The 12033-nt window shown below is 53.6% G+C and overlaps 1 protein-coding gene across 1 annotated transcript in view; it reads right to left on the bottom strand.

The window, feature by feature from the left end:
- The window catches only part of HIVEP3 (HIVEP zinc finger 3), a 58650-nt gene extending 46617 nt beyond the window's left edge, over positions 1-12033 (bottom strand). Inside the window, 3 exon segments of the mRNA XM_077752007.1 lie at positions 2544-2689; positions 6899-11018; positions 11020-12033. Of these exon segments, the coding sequence (XP_077608133.1) occupies positions 2544-2689; positions 6899-11018; positions 11020-11930 (5177 nt within the window). The 5' untranslated portion in view covers positions 11931-12033.

Here is a 12033-nt window from a genome sequence, read left to right on the forward strand (position 1 = left end):
GATTTAAAACAAAACTGTGGTGACCTCAGATGGGCCTGCTTGAAGGGTTCAGTCAGTTTCGGGGTGGGGGGGGGGCATCCTCAGCAGTTTGAGTACTTTTGTGCTTGGTTGCATGAATGGTCTCCTCCTTGGCTCCATCCATGAAATGCTGGAGGTGCCCCCAGTTATATGGCAACCTAAAACAGTCTCCTCCATATTTCCAAACATTCCTGGGGCACGACACCTGCCCCGAGAGAACCATGAATATAGAGGGGCCGCCAGAAGTGGGGCATGGGAGGTGCAGTGAGGACCCAGATGGGACAGCTGGGCTGCAGGAGAGAATCTGACGGGTAACATTACATGACCCTGAAGTGCTCACACTGGGTGTGACGAGCTGAGGGAGTGAGGAGGACATGCCTCCCAGCCTTCAGAACAGGAGATCATCCTGGAGGGAGACACACGAGATGGGTACAATAGTGACAGAATGCTCAGCGCCACGAACCACGGTCCGTTGGTGGCGCAGCACAGGACTCTCTGCCAATCCACAGAGCATGTTGTTTTTTCCCTCTAACACAGGAGGAAACAGAGCTGCAGACTTGAGGGCTTGTCTGAGCAGAAGAGAGGTAAGTGGGAGGGGCAGGGAGGATGGATCTGGAAAGAGAGGGAGATTCTGGAACAGAGCAGGTGGGACTAAATGGTAACCTGGATGGGACAGTGGGGGTAGGGGGGCATGACGCTCAGGCTGTAGGAAGAGAGGGGGACTCAGGTGTAACCTACCATGTTTCAGCTGAAGGCAGACCATGTGACAAAGACTCCAGTCCGCAGCTGGAGATGCGAACTAACTGGGATCGGGGCAGGCTTCCCTTCCGGGGCTCAGGCTTCCCAGGGGAACAAGGGCACCAGGGAGCCGCTTCTGGGACCCGGCCTCCAGTTTGGGGACAGCTGCTTCTTAGGGAAGAAGCAGGCCTCTTTGTGCACACCAGCTATCACTCAGCAGCCCCTCAGGGCCTCACAGACAATTCTTTTGCAAGGAGATTTTCTTTTCTTTTCTTTTTAAGTAGGCTTCATGCTCAGTGCAGAACCCAGCGCAGAGCCCAACACAGGGTTAAACTCACAACCTGGAGATCAAGACCTGAACTGAGATTAAGAGTCGGATGCTTAATGGATTGAGCCACCCTGGCACCCCTCACTGATGGTTCTTGAAGCAAGAGGAAAGAAGGCAACTCATTGTGACCAGATGCACCAATCCTTGGATGAAGTCTTAGGGGGCCTTTAAAGTACCCAGTGATATGAGAACACAGAGACACAAGAGGGCGCTCTATTCAAATAGCAGGAGAGGAAACTGGTCTGTCCCCAGTTGAAAAGAGGGTCAGTATTTTGAAAAATCTTTGGTATAGTGTTTCCCAGTGGAGCCACGACTGGAACTCTGAGTGGGATGTTTCTGGGATTCCTACCACTGCTGGGTTTTTTGTCATCCCTGACCCTCTCCATGTCACCGCGACAACCCAACTCCCCAAGTTTTGTTTCCAAACACCCTCTCTGCTGAGAGCCCCTCCTGGCCACGGCTGCCGGGAACTTGGCCATCTCTGCTTTCTCCAACCAACAGAAGAGTCCAGCGCCTCCCACTTTGACCTTGTGAGTTCGGCACCTGCAGGTGCTGGGCAGTGGCAGGCCCCCAGCGACAACCCATGTTGGCTAGTGCTCATGAGGACTGTCCTCCTTGGAGGGTAGGTTTTTCCCTCATGCCATTGTCCCTCGGGACTGGGCAGGAGGAGGGCTGCATTGATCACATTGGGGACACAGACACAGGACCCTGAGACAGACACCACAGGACCTGCTTACAGACACCCACATCCCAGGTAGCAAACACGTGGTCACATAGAACATAGCTTGCACAATACTTCCACAAAGCAAGCCCGAAACAAGGAACCCTTCTGGAGCCCAGAGGGCCCCCACGGTGTGAGTTCTGAGATGTTGGATTATTAGGTTTCCAAAGACAAGCACCAAAGGTAAAAAACCAGGGATGATATACCAAACATTGACCAACCAATGAGTAGCGGACCCCGACCAGTCAGAATGGAGATGGGTGTAGACGGCTGTGTAAGCAGTGCCTTCATTATCAGCCCTGCAAACAGCCTGTGGGCAGAGCCCGAGTCCCCTGTGGGACACCAGGCATGCCAAGGTGGCTGCTTGTGCAGAACAGAGGTGATCTGGGGGGGAACATGCACCAAGGTAAGCAGCAGTCCAGACAGGACCTGGCAGACGCACTATCAGCCCCAATGCAGGGACTAGAAACCAGGCCAGCATCTGAAGAAAGAAGGGGCCGGAGAAAGACCCAGACTGCTCCAGTCCTCAGCAGACACCCCATTCCCATCCCCCACCAGAGAGCCTGGCATTCTGAAGCAGAGGTGGCCTTCGAGTCCCACGAACGTTGGCGTCTGCTGGCAAGCACCTGTGAGCACAGCCCAGCCGAGAGAGATGCTCACGGCCTCTCAATACGGATGGTACCATCTCTTACTCCAAGGAAGCAGAATGAAATATTGCAAAGCATACATGATTCTTACCCTCCTTCGAAGATTTTGATCCTCGCTGGCTCCCCTCTCTTGCAGGCAGGAGCGTCTTCCTCCGGCTTCCCTCGCTTCTCTTCTGACTTCTGCACTCTAGCTAGATCTTTCTGGCCTTCCGGGGAAACCAGCGAAGGGAGGTGAACCTGGCCCACCGCAGAATGACAAAATCACTGCAGTTACACAGTAGTGACAGAACGGTGCCTTTGATGGCTTACTCTTAATTGTGTGGGGCTCACTTACTCTTCCCTCTACCCTGTGCAGATGTGCTAGTAGCTCCAGTGTACAGAAAGAAGGAAATTGATCCCCAGAGAGGTGAAGCCCCTTCTTCAAGTCATGTGGTTAGCTGGTGTCAAAACTGGGACTCCGACCAGGTCCTTTTTCCTGGGAAGACCAGGCTTTCCTACAAGAGCTGTGTTTGCTTTTCCTTTCACATTAGTCTAGGACCTTCTGGTCATAGGTCCTTATCTTGGTGTCTTCGGTCATGCCAGCACCCAAAACAGGGCCTGCCTTAGAGAAGATGGGTAAGGAATGTTGAGCAAATAAATGAAGACTCCATCCTGGAGATTAACTGGACCAGTTGTCTATTATAGATCAGAAAATCAACCCTTCAAGTTAAGGACATTGCTGGGAGCAGAGTTTAGGTTTCCTGAGGGCCTTGACCATGCTCACTGATAGGCATGCACCTGTAAGGGGGTATACAGGCTCCGGCTGGTGGTCTGAGGAAACCCAATCTCTTCACAGAGCTGTAGGCCTCAGTGGTGAGAGCTGGCTCATGAGAATAACAGGTCCTCTAGACCCTCTGATGGCAGTAGTGGGTGGGCATACCCTTGAATAGGGAGAAGTGATGCTGGGCTGGGGGCTGGGGCCCGCAGTGCCAGGAGTGAGATTCTCACCCTAGTTTATGCTGCTGTCAATCAAGTTCAGGTTTACAGCCAGTGGGAGAAGCCACCATGTCTCTCAGTGCCGGAGCAATCTAAACCCCAGGCTCCTGTGGCAGCCAGGACACTTGTTGCTAAAAAGGTGGGTTGGGCTGAGCAGAAAGGTAGCTGGTTGGCCATCAGGGAATCTGAGTTTTGGCACCACAGAGGCTACTGTGTGCTGAGCCACTCTTGGGTGGATTACTTCATCTTTCTGGGTTTAGTTCACCTCTGAGGGGATTTAGATCATTTTGAAGATCCACATCAGGGCCAATGCCTATGACTCAGTGAATCCACTCAAACAGTCTCTTCAGAATTGGAAATGGGGAGTGGAAACCAAGTGAGGCTATGGACTGCCACTTTGGCAGAAGGGAGCTGACTTCGTGCAATACCCATGAATTCCCAGAGCATGCTGTTTTCACTCCTATCTGGGCCTGCCATCTGGGACATCCACAGAATGAGCAAGGGGCCTCCCACAGGCCAACGGATGACTTCTCTCTCACAACCAGCTGTGATGTCTGGGCTAAGTTGGAGGAGACTGGTTTGGGTGGCAATAAGCCAGTGTCAGGGAACACTGCTGGACTTAGCAGGGGGGCCAGGAATCTATGTTGGCTTTTAAAGACAATAATAGGATTGTCTTTAAATCATAAAAATGATTATTGAGTGCCAATGTGCCAAGTACTGTTCTAAACACACTTTGTGTATTTTAACCCACTTATTTATTTCCACAGTCCTATGAGCTAAGTATTTTTTTAAATTTTTTAATGTTTTATTTATTTCTGAGAGAGAGAGAGAGGCAGCATGAGCAGGGGAGGGTCAGAGAGAGGGGGAGATACAGAATCTGAAGCAGGCTCCAGGCTCTGAGCTAGCTGTCAGCACACAGCCCAATGCGGGGCTTGAACCCACAAACCATGAGATCATGACCTGAGCCAAAGTCGGACGCTTAACCGACTGAGCCACCCAGGTGCCCCTAGCTAAGTATTTTTAATATCTCTAGTTTACAGATGAGGAAACCAAGGCACAGAGAGAATAGGTAGCTGGCACAAGGTCGCACAGCTAGTACATGAGGCAGCGGGATTCAAGTCTGGGAAACCTGGCACTGGAATCCTTGCTCCTAATCTGTTTGCAATATGTGGTTTTCAAAATGACCCCCAAGGAGAAAAAAGCAGGAGAAACCTGGGGAGTGAATGGCATATGGCTGCAAAGTGAACTTTTGCGTAAGCTTGAGTTTCTCCAGGGCTTATGTACAGAAAATCTATGACCAAACTCAAATCTGATAGGGTGGCCTAGACATATATGAAGACAGTTTGGAAGATCTTTAAAATGCTTAGATAGCCTGAAGGGCTTTTTCAGAGCCACTAACAGAACAGAAGCTACAAGATGACAAGCATTAGCTCAGTACAGTAAAGAACTTTCTTGGAGCACTGTCCAAAGAGGAGTTGAGTTGCATCAAGAGGTGGTGAGAGCTTCCCATCACTGGAGATATTCAAGCAGTGGCCAGAGAGAGAGGTGTAATTGTAGAAAGGCAGTGGGCCATACAGTTAATACTAATGCACCAGATTGGTGCACTTCCGGTAGGAAACCTGCCAGTGACTCTACTGAATTATTCCAAGAAAAAGTTTGCAGGTTTCAGTTCATTTTATGAAAGCAGCATTTTAAGCAAAAGTTTGCTGAACCCAATTAAGCTAAAACTTTTTCTTAAATGGACTTTTAGTGTATAGTCATCAAAGCAGACAGGCAGTCCAGATCATTTGAAAGGGCTCTGGAGTGAGGTCTAGTTTTGAATCCAGGCTCTGGCATGTCCTGTGCAGCCCTGTACAGGTTACTTAACTTCTCTGTGCATTGGCCTTCATCCATAAAATGGTGATATAGTACTCTAAATTTCAAGGTGGTTGTGAGGATGGAAGTAAAGTTTAGCATACTCCTTGCCCGCAGCAGGTGGACAAGAAGTTGTAAGAGGGAACATAAGTATAACACCATCTTGGGAGTAGCTGTAGCTGGTAAGATACACTGGAGAGCAAATCAGTCATGGTGTTTATGGCAAAAGTGGACATCTCATCTAGGGATGTCTGTATACTGACAGGACACTCAGAGGATAAATCCGGGAAGCAATCCCGTGAAGAGTATCCAGCGGAGTAAGGACAAATTCAGTGCACAGATTTCACTCAATGATAAAAGAGAAGGACACAAATACAGGAGAAGTTTCAGAACACAGTTTTATTCATATATCTGTAATATGAATTTAGTTTAGTGGATTTATGCTGGATTTGATCAGTGTCTGGTCTGAAGACACACTGATGAAGATTTTAAAATTTGCAGTCACTTTTCTGTTTTTCTTTTCTCAAATATTTGGAAGAAGAAAAATGGGTTCTTTGGAGTCAGGTCTAAGTTCAAATTCTGGGTTTGCCAAATATCTACCATATGGCCTTGACTTCTCTCACCCTCTGACCCCTGGGTCCCTCATCTATAGAATGGAGATGGTCCTCCTGTCTCATAGGTAGAAATAAACACTGGATTCAAGGGCCCAGCACAGCACCTGGCACACTGAGGCGACTCAATCAACGACCAACTGTTATTCCACAAACACCAAGTCAGCATACATAGCACGGCCTGGGTCCTTAGGCTGGTCTTATCAGGGTATGGAGCTGTCTGTGTATCTGAAGCAAAGTTGGAATTATCAAATTTCAAATTTCCTGAACTTGCAGGGGGTCACTCTATGGCTCTTGGAGCAGCTCTGATATGGAGCAGCCTCAGATCAGAGGCAAGGCATGGAGGAGTAAATGTGAACCCTTAGTCAGGGCCAGGCGCTACCACATGACACAGCTGGGTCAGGCTGTGAGTGGTCTTGCCACCTATTGGTGAGGAGGAACACTACAGCCAAGCTGTGTTTGCTCTCCTGCTAGTGGAAAAGAAAGAAGAAATATTTCAGGAGCTGTTTGTGCCAAATTCTAAAAACTCTGGGAGTGGGAAGATTTGGAGTGGTAACCAGAGACTGGAAATGGCAGGTGTAGAGAAGAAGAAAAGCAGGAAAAGACTAACAGGACAAGGGAGGAACATGGGGAGTGGCATAAAGTTTTGAAATTGCTGCAGACTTTCCCATCAGCCAAGTTTTCCAATTCAGTCTTTTGGAGAATTTATATTTTGTCCTGGCTCAGGTGGTGTCTTTGATTTTACATAAGAAGCTAACGGGAAAGCAGGATCACTTCAAAGCTTATTTTATTGAAATGCATCTACTCTGATGATGAGGGACACAACGATAAAGAAACCCAATAAGTACGTTTTCTTATATAGTGTTCAGTCACAGCTGACAGAGAGGAAATCTGCCCTCTCGTTTTGCTCTAGTTATGCTACCAGACCTTGAGGAGAATGTGGCTTTAAAAGCTCAACACATGGTTTAGGTATACAGCGAGGAGAAGGAAAACAAGGCAGACTTACCTCTGTCATGCGGGGCTTGCGGGAGCTGGATGGCACAAGCCTTCCTGTCTCAGGATGCGGAGCTGTGGCCATGGTATATGTTTCTTTGCTCACCTTCTGCTTAGACCTCAGGAGGGACAAAGCAGCTTTAGTGGAAACCCCCGGAAGGTTGGGGTTGTACAAACTTATGCACCAACCAGCGTAAACAGAGGACCTCCTATCTGCATGCTGGATGTGATTTGGCTTAATGTAGTTTAAATAGCACCAACTGACATTAGTGGTCGTGTGGAGGCTGGGGAACTGCAGTACCTTCTTTGAGTCCGTACCTTCTTGCGACTTGGCTGGTCTGGAGGACGTTTCTGACAGAGGCAGCGAGCTTGAAGGTGCCAGTGGAGCGAGGTCAGGTTGTTCCTTGGAATCTTCTTTCTTCACGCTCAGTGAGGGAAGTCCTCTTCGGTGAGGCTTAGCGGATGGCTGGGCATATTCCTTCAAAGCCGCCTCTGAGCCTGGGGCCGTCACATGGGACAAGGAGGAGTGAGGAAGGGGACTGATTTCCTTTGGGTCAGATGGATCTGAGGACAGGCTGGACAGTGTTTCTAGCTCCCTCCTGCCCTGGCCCTGGCTGCCCAAGTGGGATTTCTCTGGCCTCTTGCCATCCTCTGTGCTGGTGAGCACCACACTGCATGGTTTTACCAGCTCAAGTTTCTCATCTGCCTTGGAAGCCTCCTCTTCCTTCACCCTTTTTTGCTGCTGGGTTTCCATGGTAAGTTCAAGGCTGCCAGCTGGTGAAAGGACACGTTTGCTCCCCCCCACCGTTGAAGAACTCCCCTCCAGGCTCAGGACACTCTCTGATGACAGGGAAGTGCCTTTTCTTTCAGGTAATGTCACAGGCACTCTCAAGTATGGAGTCGGGAAACCTCTGGTCTGCTCTTCACTCACCCCAGCCGACCCAGGCCGGACCTCGTACACATCCGTCCCACACAGAGTTGTCCCTTTGCATGGGGGCTCCTCAAATTTGGGAAGAGTCACAGTTGTTGAGCTGCTTTGGGACTGGGTGACCAAGATCTGGGACAGGGTGGTGTACATGGCGCTCCCATAGGACGGCATGTTGGTCTGAATGCGGACGGGCACAACCAGGGATACCATGGTGTCCGGACAGGCAGGCAGGGTCAGTGGAGGGGCTGATGTGGGTGCCGAGCAGCTGGCCGGGGGAGCCACGGGGGACAGCTGGACATCACTGCTGTACTCTGTGCTGGGGGAGAGGCCGGCGGTTCCTGTTGCCAGCGGGGCCAGGCTGGTTTTGATCTGGGGCAGATGGCTTTCCACATCACCAGGGAGCGGAAGCGAGAACTGGGATTGCAGAGGCAGGAAAAATCCAGAAGAGAGTGCTGACGAGGTGGGGTATGGCACAGGGAGAAACGAAGGGGGCTGCCGGAAGGGGAGGCTGGCTGGATGAGGCATGAGCTGAGGGAGGTGGAGCTGGCCTGGGTGCAGAACAGTAGGCTGGAGGGGAAGTGGCGGGGCTTGAAATAGGGAGGGAGGAAGTGGCGGCATGGAGTACGGGGCAGAGAGGAGGCCGGACATGGCCTGGGTGGAGAAGAATTCTGAAGACTGTCCCGGCTCATGCTGCAAGAGGGGCTGGAAGGAGAAGAGGGAGACGGGTGGTGGCAGGTAGGGTTTCTCGTGCAGGGGGAGCTGGGCAATGGGGTGGTGGAACACCTGGAGTGCTTCTGTGTAGGGCGGGGTGGACCCCAGCTGGGGTCTGTCCTGCACCTGGCTCTTGCCTCCTGGGTGCCCGCTATGCGAAGTGGCCGTGGAGGAAATCTGGGGCAATGAGCTTTTGGCGGAAGGCTTACTGCATGAGGGCTTTGACTCCTCACTCTCCTGTCTTCCTGTCTTGGGGGCAGCCTCTGGCTCGGCTTCCGGAGGCCTGCTCAGAGAGGCCTGTCTCACCAAAAAGCATTTCCTTCTCTCTGGTGGGGCTGTGGGGGCTGCCGGGGCTGCCGGGGCCACTGGGGCCGGCGCAGAAGAGCCAGTCAAGGACAAGCTGCCATAGTCGAATGATTTGCTGCGTGTCTCAGTCATGTGGGCAGAATGGGAAATGTTGGGGCTCTGCTCTGAGGCTGACCTCCGCATCTCTCGGGCGTGCGGGTGGTGGCTGGGGACGGTCAGCATGTGGGTGCCCAAGGGTTTGGGGCGCATGTCGGACGAGAGCCCGGGGGCCTCGGCTTTCCCGTGGTCATCCCTCTCGAAGGAGGCGGAGCGGCTGGACCCGCTCAGAGAGACACCGCTCTCCTGGCTGGGGCTGCGAGACAGGGGCGCGGAGGACTCGAAGCTGGACTCCCCCGATGACTGGGCCATCTCTGCCAGGCGCAGCCTCTTCTTCTTAGGTGGCAGCTTCTCAGCCGGCAGTTGGGCAAGCGTCTGGCTGCGCTGGGGCCACTGGAATTCCTCTGTCTTCTCGGGTTCCTTTGGAGGTGGCTCGGGCTCCGTCTCTGGCCGGTCGGGCTCCTCCGTCACCAGGATCTCTGGGACCTGGATGTTGGGCTGGCGGACCAGCCTGGGCTGCAGGGAGTGGGCAGAGCGTCCATGTGGGGCGGGCGGGGGTGAGGAGAACGGGGCCGGGGGCTTGTCTTCCCCTTCCAGGTCGCTGGGCTGCTCCAGAGAGTCGGACTTCTCGAAGGAGCTGGTGTGTTGGATGACGGAAATTTCTTTGGACGTTGTTCTCCTCTCCTTCCCTGACTCTAGACCAGACCCTGGCTTGGGAGTCCTTGGCTGGAAGCCTGTGGGTCCCTCCAGGGAGGGCACTGACTTACTCAGTTCTGCTGGTGACTTGGTGGACTCCAGGGGAAGGTTCCGAGCAGCATCAGACGGTCCGGGGCTGCCAAACTGACTTTTAGCCGACTCAAAGGCAGGTGGCTCTTCCTCATCCCCGAGGCTCTTCTCTTTCCTCCTCTTCCTCAATGGAGTGAGCTCCAAGGTGGTCCCCAGTTTGTAATGCATCATCTGGGACCAGGGCTCATGCTCAGCCTGACTCTTCTCAGCTTCTGGGGACACATGAGCACCTGCAGAGATGGGCTTTGTGATCTGAAGCTCCGAGCAGTAGTACTTTCTATGGGCATCGTAATTGTCCCTTTTCTTGTACCGAGCACCGCATATGTTACATTCATAGATCACCCCTTTCGTTTTCAAACCCTTCTTGGTCTTTTTGGTGAGTTCACTTTCCTTGGGTTCTGGCTCATCTGCGGGTTTGGAGGCTGTATCTTTGCTGCTGGGCCCTGCCTCCTCGGAACTGTACTCCCCTCCCAAAGGTAGTTCGATGGCTGGCTGGCGCTTGAGCATCCGGGGGTGGGAGGTAAACACTTGACTGCTGCGGCTCAGGGCGTCGGAGTCGGTGATGTGGTCGTCGAAGGAGTAGCTACCTCGGAAGGTGTGATGGGGGGTACTGAGGGTGCAGGTGGCGGAAGGCATTGAGTGGCTTCTCAGCAGAGGCACAGGGGGGGTGGTGGTGGGTGGGTGCTGGAGGCTCAACAGTGATTGTTCAGGCTTCGTTGTTTTCTCGCTGTGGGACGACAGGGGCTCCCGGTAGAGGCTGGATTTGGGGGACTCCATGCTGCTGCGCCTCGACAGCGAGCTCCTCCTCGGCTTCACGCTGTCTATCTCGCTGGTGTCCACCACAGCCTCATTGATGGTGATGAGCTTGGTGATGTGCTCTATGACCTGCGTCCGGGGCACAGACAAAGGCACCAGGCTGGGCTTGTCTTCGGTGGACAGGGGCAGGAGGGGCTGCGTGGACGTGGCCGTCAGCATGGCGGTCCGCTGCCCGATCCGCCCGCACTTGCCGAAGATGATCTCAGCATAGGACCTGGCGTTGGTGTTTGGGGGACTGACCTGCTGCTCGGCGCTCTCAGAGCGGGAGAAGTACCCAGACTCTGTACTCCCTTTGCTTCCCGGGCTCAGAAATGCCTGCTCGTCCATCACCTTTTTCCTCTCACTCAAGCGGAGGGCCAACTTCTGCTTTATCGTGTGGGTGTCTTCGGGTTTCTGGCTCAGGGGGTGTTCAGATGAGGGTTCCGTGAATGGAGTGGGGTCCTCGAGCGATGGGGCTGAGCTGGACTGGGACAAGGAACAGCGGTCATGNGCTGGACAAGAGAGGGTGCTTGGGCCTGGGGGAGAGCTCTGCGGGGTGGGCAGACGCGGTGCCTGTTTCCTCTTCTGAGTCTGTGCTTTCCCCCTCGGTGGGCTCCTCGAACTCCTCCCCCGGGATCCTTTCCATCTCCAGCCCTGGGGGGTACATCTCACCGCCCACTCCGGAGGCCAGGCCGGCTTTGATGCGGTGGGCGTGGGACTTCCTGTGCTTGTACAGGTTACTCTTGGTCTTGAAGGAGAAGCCGCAGGGGCCGCAGGGGTAGGGCCTCTCACCCGTGTGTGAGCGGATGTGTTTCTGGAGCACACTGGGCTTGGCGCAGGGCCGGCTACAGTACTGGCATATGTACTTGCCAGGCTTCTGCGGTTTCCTCTCCTTCTTGGGTGCCTCTTCTGGGGGCTTCAAGGTGACCTGGGATGGACGGGGCACAAAGACTTTGGGGATGCCAGGCAGGTCCTCGGGGGGGATGATGGAAGCGTGGGAAGGGAGGAGCTGGCTTGGAGGATGGAGCCCAGGGGCCACGAAGGAGCTAGAGGGTCCAGGTCTCATGGGGTCGACCAGCTGCCACGTGGACCCCTCCAGGAGATGCTCTGGTTTGCCGGGCGACATGAATGCTGGTGTCAGAGGGTGCTGTGGAAGCTTCGAGATGGGGACAGAGGTGTCAATGGAGGACCTTTTAGGGCCTGGTTTCTCCTGAGAGCCTTCCCTAAGAACTGGTGAGGGGCCCGGGAAGGGCTGCGGGGCTAGGAGCTCTTGGAGGGGGCCCTCTGGGGGGGCAGCTGTGCTGCTGCCTGGGTACGGGGCGCCGGACGAAACACTGGCCTGCACGGCCTCTCCTTTGGTCAGCCGCTTCCGGGGACTTCCCTCAGCCTTCTTGGTGCCCTTGACACTTTGTTCAGGATCCATGACCTCCACAGAGACTTCGGATGCTATTCAGGGAGGGCTGGGGCAGGCTGCATTTATGAATAATCCAAGTTTCCCAAGGAGGCCTCTGGCTTTGGCCACATTG

Source organism: Crocuta crocuta, unplaced genomic scaffold, assembly GCF_008692635.1.
Source record: "Crocuta crocuta isolate KB4526 unplaced genomic scaffold, BGI_CrCroc_1.0 scaffold367, whole genome shotgun sequence".
NCBI classification, from domain to species: Eukaryota; Metazoa; Chordata; class Mammalia; order Carnivora; family Hyaenidae; genus Crocuta; species Crocuta crocuta.